Source organism: Ruditapes philippinarum, unplaced genomic scaffold (assembly GCF_026571515.1).
Source record: "Ruditapes philippinarum isolate M1 unplaced genomic scaffold, ASM2657151v2 ctg121_1_1_1_1, whole genome shotgun sequence".
Classification (NCBI taxonomy): Eukaryota; Metazoa; Mollusca; class Bivalvia; order Venerida; family Veneridae; genus Ruditapes; species Ruditapes philippinarum.
In genome coordinates this window covers 937,958-952,110 of record NW_026861840.1, presented here as the reverse complement: position 1 = coordinate 952,110, position 14,153 = coordinate 937,958, and the positions used below count along the sequence as shown (strand labels likewise).

Sequence of the window (14,153 nt, the reverse complement as noted above, 5' to 3'; positions counted from 1 at the left end):
GAAGTAAAAACATGCCTAATATTGAAAAGTTAATTAATAATAATAGTTATTAAATGTTATTTTTGTCAGGTTATATGCCCTATGTAAACGGTTGTTTGGAAATATTGCAAACAACCGTTTATATACGACCATATAACCTGTCATAAAGTCATAAATATTTACAAGAACTTATGATACAGCATGCATCTTCTTTAAAAGAAAAAAGTGAGATTTCTTCATAAATTGACAGTAGTCTAGTATATAAAACTATATAAACGTCACGATTATCCCATGAAAAGCAACGGTCATGAATCAGTCAACTGTAACTAAGGTCCCATCCCGAGGAACAGCAAGAACTTTGACTTGCATTTACAAACCCTTGACGGAAGCCGGTTTTGCCATTCACTGTTACATTGCATTGCCAAAACCAAGTCTGCGATTGTCAACTATTCTTTTTGCTTCCATATTGCCCTCAACGAATATCCTCTCTCCAGATTGTATTTACATACAGAAGTAGGTAGGCCGCATTTTCGGTTTTATTCAAACACGTTTTACTGTTGAGGATTAAATAACGCTTTAGCCGGTGCTGGGGTGGCTAAGAAATGATGACTTTCCTTTCTAACATCCCTCATGAACGGACTAAATAAAAACGAGTTTACAATTTTTTAACAATTTGAATGACACTTTGTTCGAAAAGTAACAAATATAGTCATATAGTCATATGAGTTAACCTAAAATTGCCTATAAAAAATGGTATTTAAAGGAGTCAAACCCCCATTTACTGAAGCTATCATTCAATGGAAATACAAAAGAACTTAAAAAGATATGTTATTTATAATTTACTGAACATTTAATGAAAGTTATAGTTTGCCTGTTTACATTTGGAAAATTAAGACAAACCGCTCTCAAAATTACTCAATTACTTTTGGGGTATTCGTATTAATTTACAAACTTGGTCCGATTAAAAAAGACACATACAATGACTTGGCTAAAGTTAATTCATAATTCGTCTGTGGAAAACAGGAAGTGGTGCTTTGTCATGTACGCCATGCTTTTTCGAAACATGGGACAGGCACCAGGCCATTCTGCAAAACCCTATGAGGCCATCAAGCCAGATCCTTTATTTTGGCAGCGACACTATTTATGTTGCACAATGATGCATATAATGGTGTCATTGGCCTCCCAAGCATCAAAAGGTAAATATCACAAAATCAACTAATGTGTATACTCAATACTATTCAGTGAATTACATGAATAGTGACTGGCCCGGGTCGGCTCTTTTAGTGCTTGATAGGGCGAATGGACCCTCAATAAGCCTAGAAAACACACATACCATCTTATATAACGATTTCACCCTAGAAACAAAAGTAAATTTTTGCGAATGCAAGTTCTGGAAGGTTCGGGGAAAGCTATCAGTGCTATAAATGGAAGAAACAATTATATAAGGATTAAACACTTCTTGAACATTATGATCGAATATATAGTAACTGTGACTGAATTGAATACATGTATTAAAAACAAATGGTATTGTTACATTTAACAATTTTCCAAAGTTGTTTTCGTGGGTTGGTCTTATTTATTTTATTTTGTGTCCATTATTAAAACTGGGGGTGAATTTAAAAAAAAAGGACAAGTATTTGTAACAGAGTTACCAACGTCCTCCGCCTATGAAATTTTTACACAAAGTATATAATAATATTATTTCAAAAGTTTGAGGTATGGACATTCAGTGCAAATCTTGATAAATACTATACTTGCACATGCAACAATAAATTCATCATTTAAATTAAATGAAACAACTCCTTTGTATCTGTCAAAAAATACAGTTTTGCAGTTTTATCACAGAAAATAAGGGCATAAAGGGGGGTAGTTTGAAAATTATTTAATATGGAGTAATGATTCTTTTGCAGTGCACCCGAGCTCCCTCCCTCTCAGTTATTTTTTCACTGGAACATACCTGATTATCATCAGACAAGTAAATTACAGACCATAATATAATTAAACCTCCTCTGACTAGAGGACTTGGTGTTGCGCATTGCACCTTTATATTTGTACAAACTGATTTCAAAATCCGTAAATGATCGGAAAAGTTGTGGATCAGAAAAACCTTTTAAAAGACCATGTTATGCTTTGACCTCTAAGTGTTGACTTGCCTCTAAGTGTGGCCTAGACCTTGGAGGTAGAAGTTTTTGGTGTTGCGCATGACACGCCGTCTTACTTAGTAAACACACATTTGTGCCAAAATCCCCTGATGGATGAAAAGTTATGAACCAGACACGAAATGTACAATGTTGACATTTGTGTATTGACCTCGGAGATGGGGTCTTGGTGTCGCTTTACTATAGTAAACTTTTGTGGCATGATATTTTAAAATTCCTTTATGAATGGCTGAGTTATTGATCAGACATGGGAAGATGTCACATTGAGGAACAGACAGACAGATGAAGCCATTTTATATGCTTCATTTTTCTTAGAAAAGGCGAGGGACAATAAATATCACATGGAGAAACTACAAAAATGAAAAATTATATATACATTGAATTTTTTTGCAATTATCTTAATTTTGTGGTATTCTTGGACATTTTCCAGTTCTTTCATATAATTATGTTACATCTACTAGCTATCAAAATGTTGGGTTGACATGGAAGAATGAAAGTCACGATTTTCGTGAGCAAATACGTGATGAACAAGTCTTATGTAAATATCGTAAATATATCGAGATTAAAATGTTATATAAATTCATACGTGACTTAAATGGAGTAAAGCGCAAAGCTGACTTTTGATATTTGCCTACAGACGACTAGTTTTAAGTACAATTAAAGTATGATAATTACACAGACGATTTTTTAAAATATATTTTCACACAATAAAACTGCAAAAGCCGCCGCCAAGCGGAAGTCACGCTCGAATTTTCTAATTTCAAAAGTCAAACACATCGGAGGAAGAATACTGTTGTAAAGGGTTCTCCAGGAAAACAATTATCTTGTACACAATTTCATTACATTTTTTACAGTAATTTTATTTTGAAATATATTAGTGATACATGTTGGTGTAACCTAAAGTGTTGTTTTGTACCAATAGGAATCAAATTTTTGTCTATTATATTTAATAACAAAGTTACGACGGTCAATGTTAGTTTTGCAATAAATGTTGTTTTTGTGAAAATAATCTGTATATATATGATAAAGTTTTCACAATTAAAGTAAAATTCAATAATTTGACCTTGACCGTCAAGAACATTTTATTGTCAATGCGTTTATTTGAATCAGTCAATACTTCCAATGTGTCTGTCATAAGTGCCGTTGTCCCACCGTAAATAAATATCAAAAGTTACCAGAATCTAAGGGGGAAAAAACAAAATTTGACATTGATGGCCAGTCATTTGTGAGCTAGGGTCACGGTCAATGTAGTCTACTTAATGGTCTTGTCCAAATGATTGTTTTAACCAAGTTTGATATCAATGCAGTCAATAAATAACAAAGCTATTGCTATTTGAGCTTAAAAATCAAGTAATTTAAAAAAAAATGCAAAAAAGAATACCTTGAAGGACATGTCATTTACAGGACATTTTCCAATTCTGTCTGGTCTACTTGGATTGTCAAAGTATGAAGATAACCTATAAAGAATTTATAATTATGAGTAATGTTTAGTTTGCGGATGGCAGCGACAACAGCAACTGCATGGGACAGCACCATGACTAAAACAGTTGTAGCTCGAATTTTTCTTCGTAAAAGTCGAGCTAAAAATAAGCTGAAAAGTTTGTTTAAAACACACATTTCATTATGAAATGCTTTTTGGTATTACTTCGTGCTTTCGTATAAATTTCTATGTATATTCGAATCCCTAGCTGTTCATTTTATCTCCCCCAAGAGACATTGAAAACTGTTACATTAATCACTCTTGAAATGTCTGAGATAAAATCAGTTTAAATCAATATATAAAAATAAAAGCAATATGCTCTACAGCATATAAATATTTTATGATTTAACTATTTCAAGGTTTCGAATGTCATGCCTTTCCCTTTTTTTATTTATAAAACGTTGAATGTATATCTGTACCGGAAAAGTCGTTTACATTTATGATGTAAGTGAAAAGGTGTTAAAAATTGGGTATTTAAGGATGCTATACAGTCTAAGGGTCATTTGATATTTTGGACAATTATTTGTGCGATTTTCGTGCCAGTATCAAGTCATTATGATTGGCATGACCTCTAGTTGTTTTACAATTTGTTTAATGCACCTTTTGCAACTGTCGTCCGGTTACCCTGTCGAAGTTTTAGATCTGCTTAGGCGTTTGGGTAAGTATCTATATTTCAATTATTTCACTTGATCATTTGATATGAAAATAGCTAGTATAAATTCCATTTTACTTTCATAACATATTTCCCTTGACCATTTGAGATGAAAAAGGCTAGTATAAATTCTATTTTACTTTAACATTTAAAAGAATAGTTTCAATTTAAAAAAAGTCATTGTATCATTATTACCATGCTTGATTATAGTAATGGCTTTGCCCAGTTTTGAATTTGAAACAGTCCATTCAAAGTTAAAGGGTTTTCAATATCAAAAAATAAATGGCATAAATGTCGTATTATTTCATTGAAGTTTTATTTAAACTACCACTCGACTATGATTGACAAAATTGACACTTGTTCAGTAAGTCTGTTTCAATTACAATATACTTTAATGTTGACTTTTTTATCTTCTTGGATTTAAAATGTTCAAACCAGAGATGTAGATAACAGAGATAAGCAGCTCTTATATAGTCCATTGAAATATCACTCATGCCTATCAAAAAGTTAGGCATTTTGTAACAAGTAAAGCTAAATGCATGTAGATATGACCCCTCTATATTATACACCATTTAAAAATGTTAAATCTTTTATCTATTGCTGTATGTTAAAATATTGGTAACTGTCCATGCCTTTCACTTAGAAATACATAGCAGATCATATCTACTGAGCTAGTGGTATCTTAACTGGCTATAAAGTTGCCTATCTCTGTTATCTATATGTCTCTGTACAAACCGAAGGCAAGAAAGAATCAGAAGTTTTTTCTACGGAAAACAAATAATATTAAATAACTTAAATTTTGACATTGGACATAGATAGAATGTTCGAATATTTCTCTCCTTAAATTTATTTTATCCTCGTTTTGATATTTTGATATTGGTACAGGATATGTTGGTAATACTTTTCAAAAAGCAGACGGTGCATCATCTTGTAGAAATCTATTATCTGACGCTTATAAAGATACAGACGATTTATTCATAACACAACTCGCAGACAATGATGACATCAGGAAATATTTAAACGAGTGTCAACCGGAACCGGAAATACGACTCAGTGACTATGCCCCTGCAATGTCGCCGTCTGCTATCATGAACAACAAAAGAGATAGTGCTAATGAACCATTAAATGGTGATCTTGAAAGATTAGTTCGGAGAAGCCATGCTGAAAATATCAGACGGATGAACTGTATCAGAATTTTCCAGAATTCGGGTCAATTAATTGCCAAATGTCTACAAGATAGAATGATGGGTACCCAGCAATTTCAAGGATAATATTCACATTGAAAGATTGACATTACAAAATATTTCTGGAATTATATATAAAACAGCAATAAATTTATTAAGTATTTTTATTTTTATTTCACATATTCATTATATGAAAATTATGATCAGCCTCCGTGACATTTTTTTCTTTTCATGTGTTACTAATTCCACGTTACAGTATATGATTATTTGTATTTCTCCCAATGCAGCCACTACTCTACGCTTTTACTTGTGAAACAGAAAAGGGTTAATATTCACTGTTCACTAATTGAAATACACACAAAATGGGGAGCTTTTGCACACATAATCTTAAATAATTCAAATTATGAGTTTTACAAAGAAACAAATTTTCATTTATTTTTTATTCATTAAAAAGATACATATGACAATGTCATGAATCAATCTTTTTCAAAATTCATGTAAGCACATGCATCTATATACAAGCACTAATTGGTTTTTGTATTATACAAATTGAGGTACTTGATTACAGGTTTAGAACACAGTTTCAGTTTACCAGAAAATTTACTATTCATTCATTGACAATGCAAGTATTTTATATCTTGAAAAAAAGACAACAACTGGAAATATACCAGTATTTACCTACGTTTTTTAATCTAAGTTATTTAACAGTTATGACAAATATACGCATTTTTGTTTCAAATTGAATAGAGTTCTAGCAAACAATTTACTCAGTGACCATAAATGCATTCCACGCAACGTATTTTTAAATGTGAATATAATTCATAGGCGGTTGACTACACACACAATTTTGCTACCATTAGATAGCTTTGAAGCATAACAAAGTATAATCAAAAACAAGAATCACCGGTAAAATTAGAAAATACACTTGATATTGCATTATATATTGACCCGCTCTTGTAGAGCTACCGCCAATTAATGGCGGGTATACTTTTCCAATACCCCAACCCCCACAATCCCCGCTTCTGTAAAACCAAACCGAGTCTAGAATTTTCAACTTGAAATTGTTATCTTCATTTCTCTTGGAGGGATCTCTCATTTCAAGAGGTTTTTACTCACAAAGCAAGGTGTTCATACCGGTGTTTCAACTATTAAAAGGTGTCCTGTACTGTTTTTATACGATTTTAACTTAACGAATTCACGATTTCACCTTCGTGAAATCATGTTTTGAACTTATCGATTTCAACTTCACTAAATTTGAAATTGTTAATTCGGGAAATTAAAATCGTGAACTCATGAAGTTGAATTTGTAAGTTAAAATTTTGAATTCATGAAGTTGAAATCGTGATTTCGTGAATTTGTTGATATTCAGTTTAAAACATTAAAGTGTGAATTCGTGAAGATGACGCCGAGAATTTAAGAAGTTGGAATTTTACTTCCGTTTTTTGTATGTATCATCACTCTACGGCTAAAAATACAATATTTCGAATGTTTCGTATGGGCACATCCTGCTTATCCAATGCCAAAGGCCATTTGAAAGCGTGTTGGCATTCTGTAAAATTTATCGGAAAGAATTGAATAATAATTAAAAATTGTAGAATTTTTATTGGTCATTTCAAAATCTAAGGTATCTCATTGGTCGTTCAAATACAATTTAAACAATATAAAGGAGATTTCAAGTTAAGTTTCCAGGAAACTTGACAACAGTAAACCATGCTTCATCCAAAATTATTCTACATATTAGATTTTAATCTTTTATTAAATTTTCGAGTGAATACTTTATTTACCATTCTACATCTGCTCTGAAAAATGACATGAAACAGCCAAAGCTAAATTTCATGGGCAGATAACTAAAATAATCAAGATGACGACTTCAGTTGTTTTTCATCAATTTATCTAAATTATACGTCTATGTACAAACACACAAAAAAATCATTACCAAGGTAATTCAACTGTACCGTCTGCCCACAACTTTTGATACGTCTGCAATATATTTACTTACATACATCTATAATTATCAGTTGCATTAAAAGGATTTTTTAAATTCATTTTAACTGTCTTTATGTCTCTTTTAATACCAAAGTTTTACAACATACATTTACTAGACAAATAAAACAAATTGTTTGAAAGTCATCTATAGAAAAAAATCAAAACTTCACATGCTTTTAAGTCGGAGAAATTCAACACTATATAGAATATTATATTTATTACAATGCGTCTCTAAGGTATATTATAAAGCCTCAGATATCATCCCCTTAATGTAAAGTTATGTTGACTTATACATTCTCGCGCAATTACTTTAATATCTAAATGAACCCTGGATATTTAAGCCTTTGGATTGGCAGTAAACAAATTATTTTCCAAACATAACTTTGACCACAGAATCACGCCAACTGAAAGTAATATTTGGTCCTCTTGTTCAGAATGAATATCAGTGAAAATGGGATTGCTCTTTAGTTTAAATAGATATTTTGCAAAAAAGTTATTTCCAATACGCGATACCTAAAATACACACTTACATTTTTACATTACACTCAATAGTAAATAGTAAATAATGTACAGTAAAGTAAAGTAAAAGTTTAAACATCTTTGAATTTCTAAAGTCCACACTTACTTTGTTACAATTTAGCCAATAAGATAGACCTTTGATGTTTGCAAAAATTTTGGTCCAAACCTTTCGCTTTTGTATATACATTTAATCTATGCTTAAGATAATGGTGTTAGATTGTGTAAATATATCCTGTACAAATATACAAAAAAATACTACTAAACTACAAAAAAACGTATCTATTAATGTATTACCAGCGTCTGGTCGCCATGCATATTCTGTCTCTGTGTATATAAATAGGCTCAAACGTGTTTCATTTTCTCAAGAACTGCCAAAGCAACTTTCAAAGACAAAATATGATATTTTTCTAATGTTCGTTATACAATTTAATGTTTTAAAATCATTCTAGATACAGAAAATCCCCCGTTGAGAATAATGAAAACAAAACAAATACAGTAGTTAATGTAGTTAAAAATTGGGGTATCTGTTGTTATTGAGTCTGTTCATTAAATAGTGCTTGCGACAAACTTGCGGCCTAGCACTGAATTAAGACTTATTGTATTAATCTTTTACGATACTGAAACAATAGTATATCATCAGGTTACGAATCTCTATATAATAATGCAATGACTGTTATAAGAAGGACAGATTATTCTCTAAATCCCTCCCGATTTGGATGTACTACTAAACTACAACGACAGGTCAAGATCAAGTAAAGTACAAGGAAAAATTGGGTGACCAATCGTCAACTAGAGAGAGCTGTCCTGCAAAAAGCAAATTTATGAAAGATTGTTTGATGCAGCTTCTGTACTCCTTTACCACCAACCAACGAGAAAGAGGATGCTGGCAAAACAGGATGAAAAAGACGTCCCGGTGCAACTACAGCAGCAGACGTCGTATGCTCCGGTCATACGGTTTATTCCGGCGTCGATAATAAACTAAAAATAACCAAACAACATTGACAGATTAAAAAGTACAATGTACTCTTAAAATGATTTAAACATATTCTAAATCACAGTTAAAGTCAGATTTGCACAGACTTCCTCCAAATGAACTGAGCAATCAAAATCAACTCGTACTAAACAACAATTTATCAGGAATTTATGCCATTAATATTACATTTAACATATCATCATTCACTCTTAACATGCAACATAAAACATTTTCCTCCCAAAGTTTCCACTTTAAAATCAAACATGACACCTTTTAATATCCTCCAAAGGCATTCCAAACAATATAGTTGAACAATAATAAGATAGCGGGGTAGAATATTTCCTTATAACTTTGACATCTGGTAAACTGAAACTTGTGTTGAAATACATGTTCTTATTGCATAAAATTAAAATGTTCACATGGGACTTTTATGAAAATTCACTTCGCACATTTTCGCTATATAAGTTCATTTAGACGCATTGACAGAGTTGGTTATATTCAAAACGAAATCAAAAGATTATGACATCGTTAAAGAGTTTGTTAACTTGTGTCGTCTGCGTGTCACAAATTTGGCTGCCGGTGAGCGCCTTCCTCGGACTATCAGCATATCCACCAAGGCTAGGTAAGTCATTTTTTTTATGAAATAAAAAAATCTAAATTTTAATATACGAGATTCTTAAATTAAAATTTGAAAGACCCTGATCGAAATGAATACAATAAGAAAATATCAAACACATAAACAGTATTCATTAATTTTCAATTTTTTTTTCAATTATTCGGTTATTTTTCTTTTTTTTAATTACACTATTTCGGGTAAAAACGTAAAATTTTATACTCTAAAAAAATCATAAGTAGGGGTTTTTAAATTTTATAATCTAAAACATTACAAAAAAACCCTACTGGACATAAGATAATAAGATACTGTTTTGTTTTTTTGTTTGTTGTTTTTTTTCATTTTCATTATTTACTAAGAATAAGAAACACGGCGCCCACATATATAAATATATTTTCTGGTATTAGAACATATATATACACAAACCCAGGGATGGGACATTTTGTTAAAATCACTCAAGAATAATTGACATTAAAACAATGAAATGTATATAAACATTTGGTACAAATTGTCTTGAAATTGTAACTACTGAATATTTTAGATAAAATACTAAAAATAATCATCATTTCATAATACTATATGTTAATATAGTCATATAAAAATGTTTCGATAACAGAATATGTGCAATTATAACAATAAGAAATGGTTAAGTTTATGAACTGATATTTTACAAAATCTTGGCATGCTGTTTACCAAACTCTATAGAATTCATGAAATGCAATTTAAATTTTTATCTTTACATCTTAAAATCTTTTATGATATTCCTTAAGTCTTGCAATGTATCTTATACTATTCCTTTACATCTTTAAGGTTATGGGGATAATTCTGTGTTCGAAGACGGAGAGGCTAGGATGGACTACGCAAGTGACATGTCAACAATTTATGATTTATTAAGAAAGAACACGAATATCATTGAAGGGGACATGAAGAGAGAGCCAGTTTATCTAGGACAGAAACTAACAACAGAGGGGAAACCTTTAGTCTTGTCTGATTTAGTTCTTGATACAGAGACAGCACAAGGTAGATCGTTAACGAAAAGAGACAGTTGTTTTCAAAAATATAACAATATAAAACTGATTAAAAAATGCTTAGCAAATAAAGGATAGTTTTGTAGTGAAAATAGGAACTTATGAAGGATGTAAATGCGTGCTTTATGAAAGCATATGAATAAATTTGTTACGAAAACATACACACTTTTGATTCACAATAGTGTAAAGAGAATTAAGGATTTAATGACTTGTTAGGTTTTTTTGTATAAACAATCACTTGTTAGTTGTTTTTATAAGAAATGTGGATTTACTCTATTGAATCGCATATTTGTTGATAACTTGAATTAATGAAAAATATATATTAGGTGATTTTGTTGTTTATTTTTCTGATCACTATTTTAATTTTTAAAATATACAGATAAAATTAGTTCCGTAAAATGCTACTTCCGTTTCTATGGAAATATTGTACTGTAAAAAGGCCTATAAACGCTATTCAAAATTCAAGATAAACCTTGAGTAAGTCACAAACGTCCAACCAAACGAATCTTAAGGTATTTCACTACATACAAAGATGCACAGGGACCTACTTTTGTATTAAATAATGTCAAATATGAGCTTAAACTTTTAGAAGCAGTCTCCATATACATTACGTATTTTGAATAATATCTTAACTTTATTAAATCACCATTTCATGTGCTTCCGTACTTTACTTCGCATACGATGTAAATAAATAAGAAATTGTGTCACTTTTGGTGCAAAAAATTCATTCTGTAGTCAAAATGATGGCCTAAAATCAAATGTAAGCTTTCCTCATGCTATAAGAACTATCATTTTTGTAATTTTGAATCGTCGAATTTCATTGGCTTATCGCGGCGTTTATATTATAATGTTAATAATTAAGTGTTTTCTTAATGGCCTTGTTATTGGGCTGAAGACTGTCATATTAGCCTGAGGCCAAAGGCCGACGGCTAATATGACAGTCTAAAGCCCAATAACAAGGCCATTATGAAGACACTTAATTATTGACAATTTTATTAATTAACTACACATAATCTTAAAAACTTAAGTACTTAGTGAACAAAAAATAACTAACGAGAAATTCCGTTGTTGTGAGGTATTGCAAATGAGATTTCTGTTTTAAAAATGTCTCGGAAATCTACCTTGCAGCAATTCAAAATTGCGACTTTTTTCAATGAAGAAAAAAAGCAGATTCATAATGGCCGAGCTGGAGAACCAATCAAAATTCTCCAATCTCATAATAGCCGAGTTTTTTCATAATGGCCGTACTTTTTACATAATGGGCTTGTTTTATGTTCATAATGTCGTGGTGAACTTCATATTAGCCTTACATTTGAAGTAAAAACGTGCCTAATATTGAAAAGTTAATTAATAATAATAGTTATTAAGTGTTATTTTTGTCAGGTTATATGCCCTATGTAAACGGTTGTTTGGAAATATTACAAACAACCGTTTATATACGACCATATAACCTGTCATAAATATTTATAACGAATTTATGATACAGCATGCATCTTCTTTAAAAGAAAAAAGTGAGATTTCTTCATAAATTGACAGTAACCGTCACGATTATCCCATGAAAAGCAACGGTTATGAATCAGCCAATTGTAACTAAGGTCCCATCCCGAGGAACAGCAGGAACTTTGACATGGATTTACAAACCCTTGACGGAAGCCGGTTTTGCCATTCACTGTTACATTGCATTGCCACTTAACATGTAACAAATACATCATTTTGTTCAGCGATTGCAGAATGATACTTCTTTTGTAAGACAGCTGAACATCTGTGATTTAAATCAATAAATTAAAATGAAATTATTCCGCAGATATGTTTTATTGAAAGTAATGATCATTATAACATTCGTTTGCAGACAAAATGGTTTTAAGTTTTATTTGTAAACTAATCTTGATTTCACAGTAAAGCTTTGTTACCAGTGAAAATGCACGACAAGCGTCTCATAACATATTAAAAATTAATAGACATTCAAGATTTATGTCCCCCGAACTTTCATTTGCGTTTAGAATATTTTAAGAGTGCATTAGTTGCATACATAAATAAATATTAAGTACACAAAATGAAACTTTCAGACGTAAATAAAGTCTTGGAATTCTCTTTGTAATTTATAAAGACATAGTATCTGGATGATATAAAATTATTGTCAGTACATGTAGTCTTTGCTTGTTTCACTTTCCATTATCTCCAGTATACATCCTTAGAACAACCAAGTTGTCTGCGATTGTCAACTATTCTTTTTTGCTTTCATTGCCCTCAACGGATCTTCTATCTCCAGATTGATTTTGCTCAAAACAGCAGGTGCTAAATCCTGTGCGATAGCTGTAAAGGTTACCCCCATTGAAGTACTGTTGTTGTTGTTCTCCTTCATCATTCGTATTATTGGTTCCAACACTTTTACTGCTGAAAATTCAATAACGCTTGAGTCGGTGCTTGGGTGGCTAAGAAATGATGACTCAAATTTCCATCATCCCTCATGAACATACTAAATAAAAACGAGTTTACAATTTTTTAACAATTTGAATGACACTTTGTTCGAAAAGTAACAAATATAGTCATATGAGTTAACCTAAAATTGCCTGTAAAAATGGTATTTAAAGGAGTCAAACCCCCATTGACTGAAGCTATCATTCAATGGAAATACAAAAGAACTTAAAAAGATATGTTATTCATAATTTACTGAAACATTTAATGAAAGTTATAGTTTGCCTGTTTACAGTTGGAAAATTAAGACAAACCGCTCTCAAAATTACTCAATTACTTTTGGGGTATTCGTATTAATTTACAAATTGGTCCGATTAAAAAAGACACATACAATTATTTGGTTAACGTTCATCGAAAATTAGTCTGTGGAAAACAGAAAGGGTGTTGTGTTATGTTAGCAATGCTTATCGAAACATCTGGCAGGTGCTACTGATTAGCCGATTTGCAAAACCCTGGGAGGACGTCAAGCCAGTCTGAAAGATACGATCCTTTATTTTGGAACTCGCTCTCAGTCATTTAAGTTTCAGAGGAACCTATATGATATGTGCGGAGTTATCCTCTGGACAAGTAAAATACAGACCAGATTAACATCTGACCTTGACTTTTGTGGTAGAGGACCTGGTGTTGCGAATGGCGCCTTGTCGTAATTCGGTATATACGCTCGTACTTGTACAAACTGATTTCAAAAGCCGTTGATGAACGAAAAAGTTGTGGATCAGAAAAAACCTTTAACAGACCGTGTTGGGCTTTGACCTCTAAGTGTTGGCTTGCCTCTAAGTGTGACCTAGACCTTGGAGGTAGAAGTTTTTTGGTGTTGCGCATGACTGACACGCCGTCCTACTTAGTAAACACATATTTGTGCCAAAATCCCTTGATGGATGAAAAGTTATGAACCGGACACGAAATGTACAATGTAGACATTTGTGTATTGACCTCGGAGATGGGGTATTGGTCTTGGTGTCGCTTTATTATATTAAACTTTTGTGGCATGATATTTTAAAATTCCTTTATGAATGGCTGAGTTATTGACCAGACACGGGAAGATGTCACACTGATGAACAGACAGACAGATGGGGCCATTTTAATATCCTTCATTTTTCTTAGA

General features: G+C 31.8%; 1 protein-coding gene across 1 annotated transcript; it reads left to right on the top strand.

Annotated features, from left to right (window-relative positions):
• Positions 1–9,388: 9,388 nt before the first annotated feature.
• LOC132716997 (uncharacterized) lies at positions 9,389–10,899 on the top strand. Its single transcript, XM_060700350.1, has 2 exons — positions 9,389–9,554; positions 10,356–10,899. The coding sequence occupies exons 1-2, from the start codon at positions 9,452–9,454 to the stop codon at positions 10,649–10,651; spliced, it is 399 nt and encodes a 132-aa protein (XP_060556333.1). The 5' UTR covers positions 9,389–9,451; the 3' UTR covers positions 10,652–10,899.
• The last annotated feature ends 3,254 nt before the right edge of the window (positions 10,900–14,153 follow it).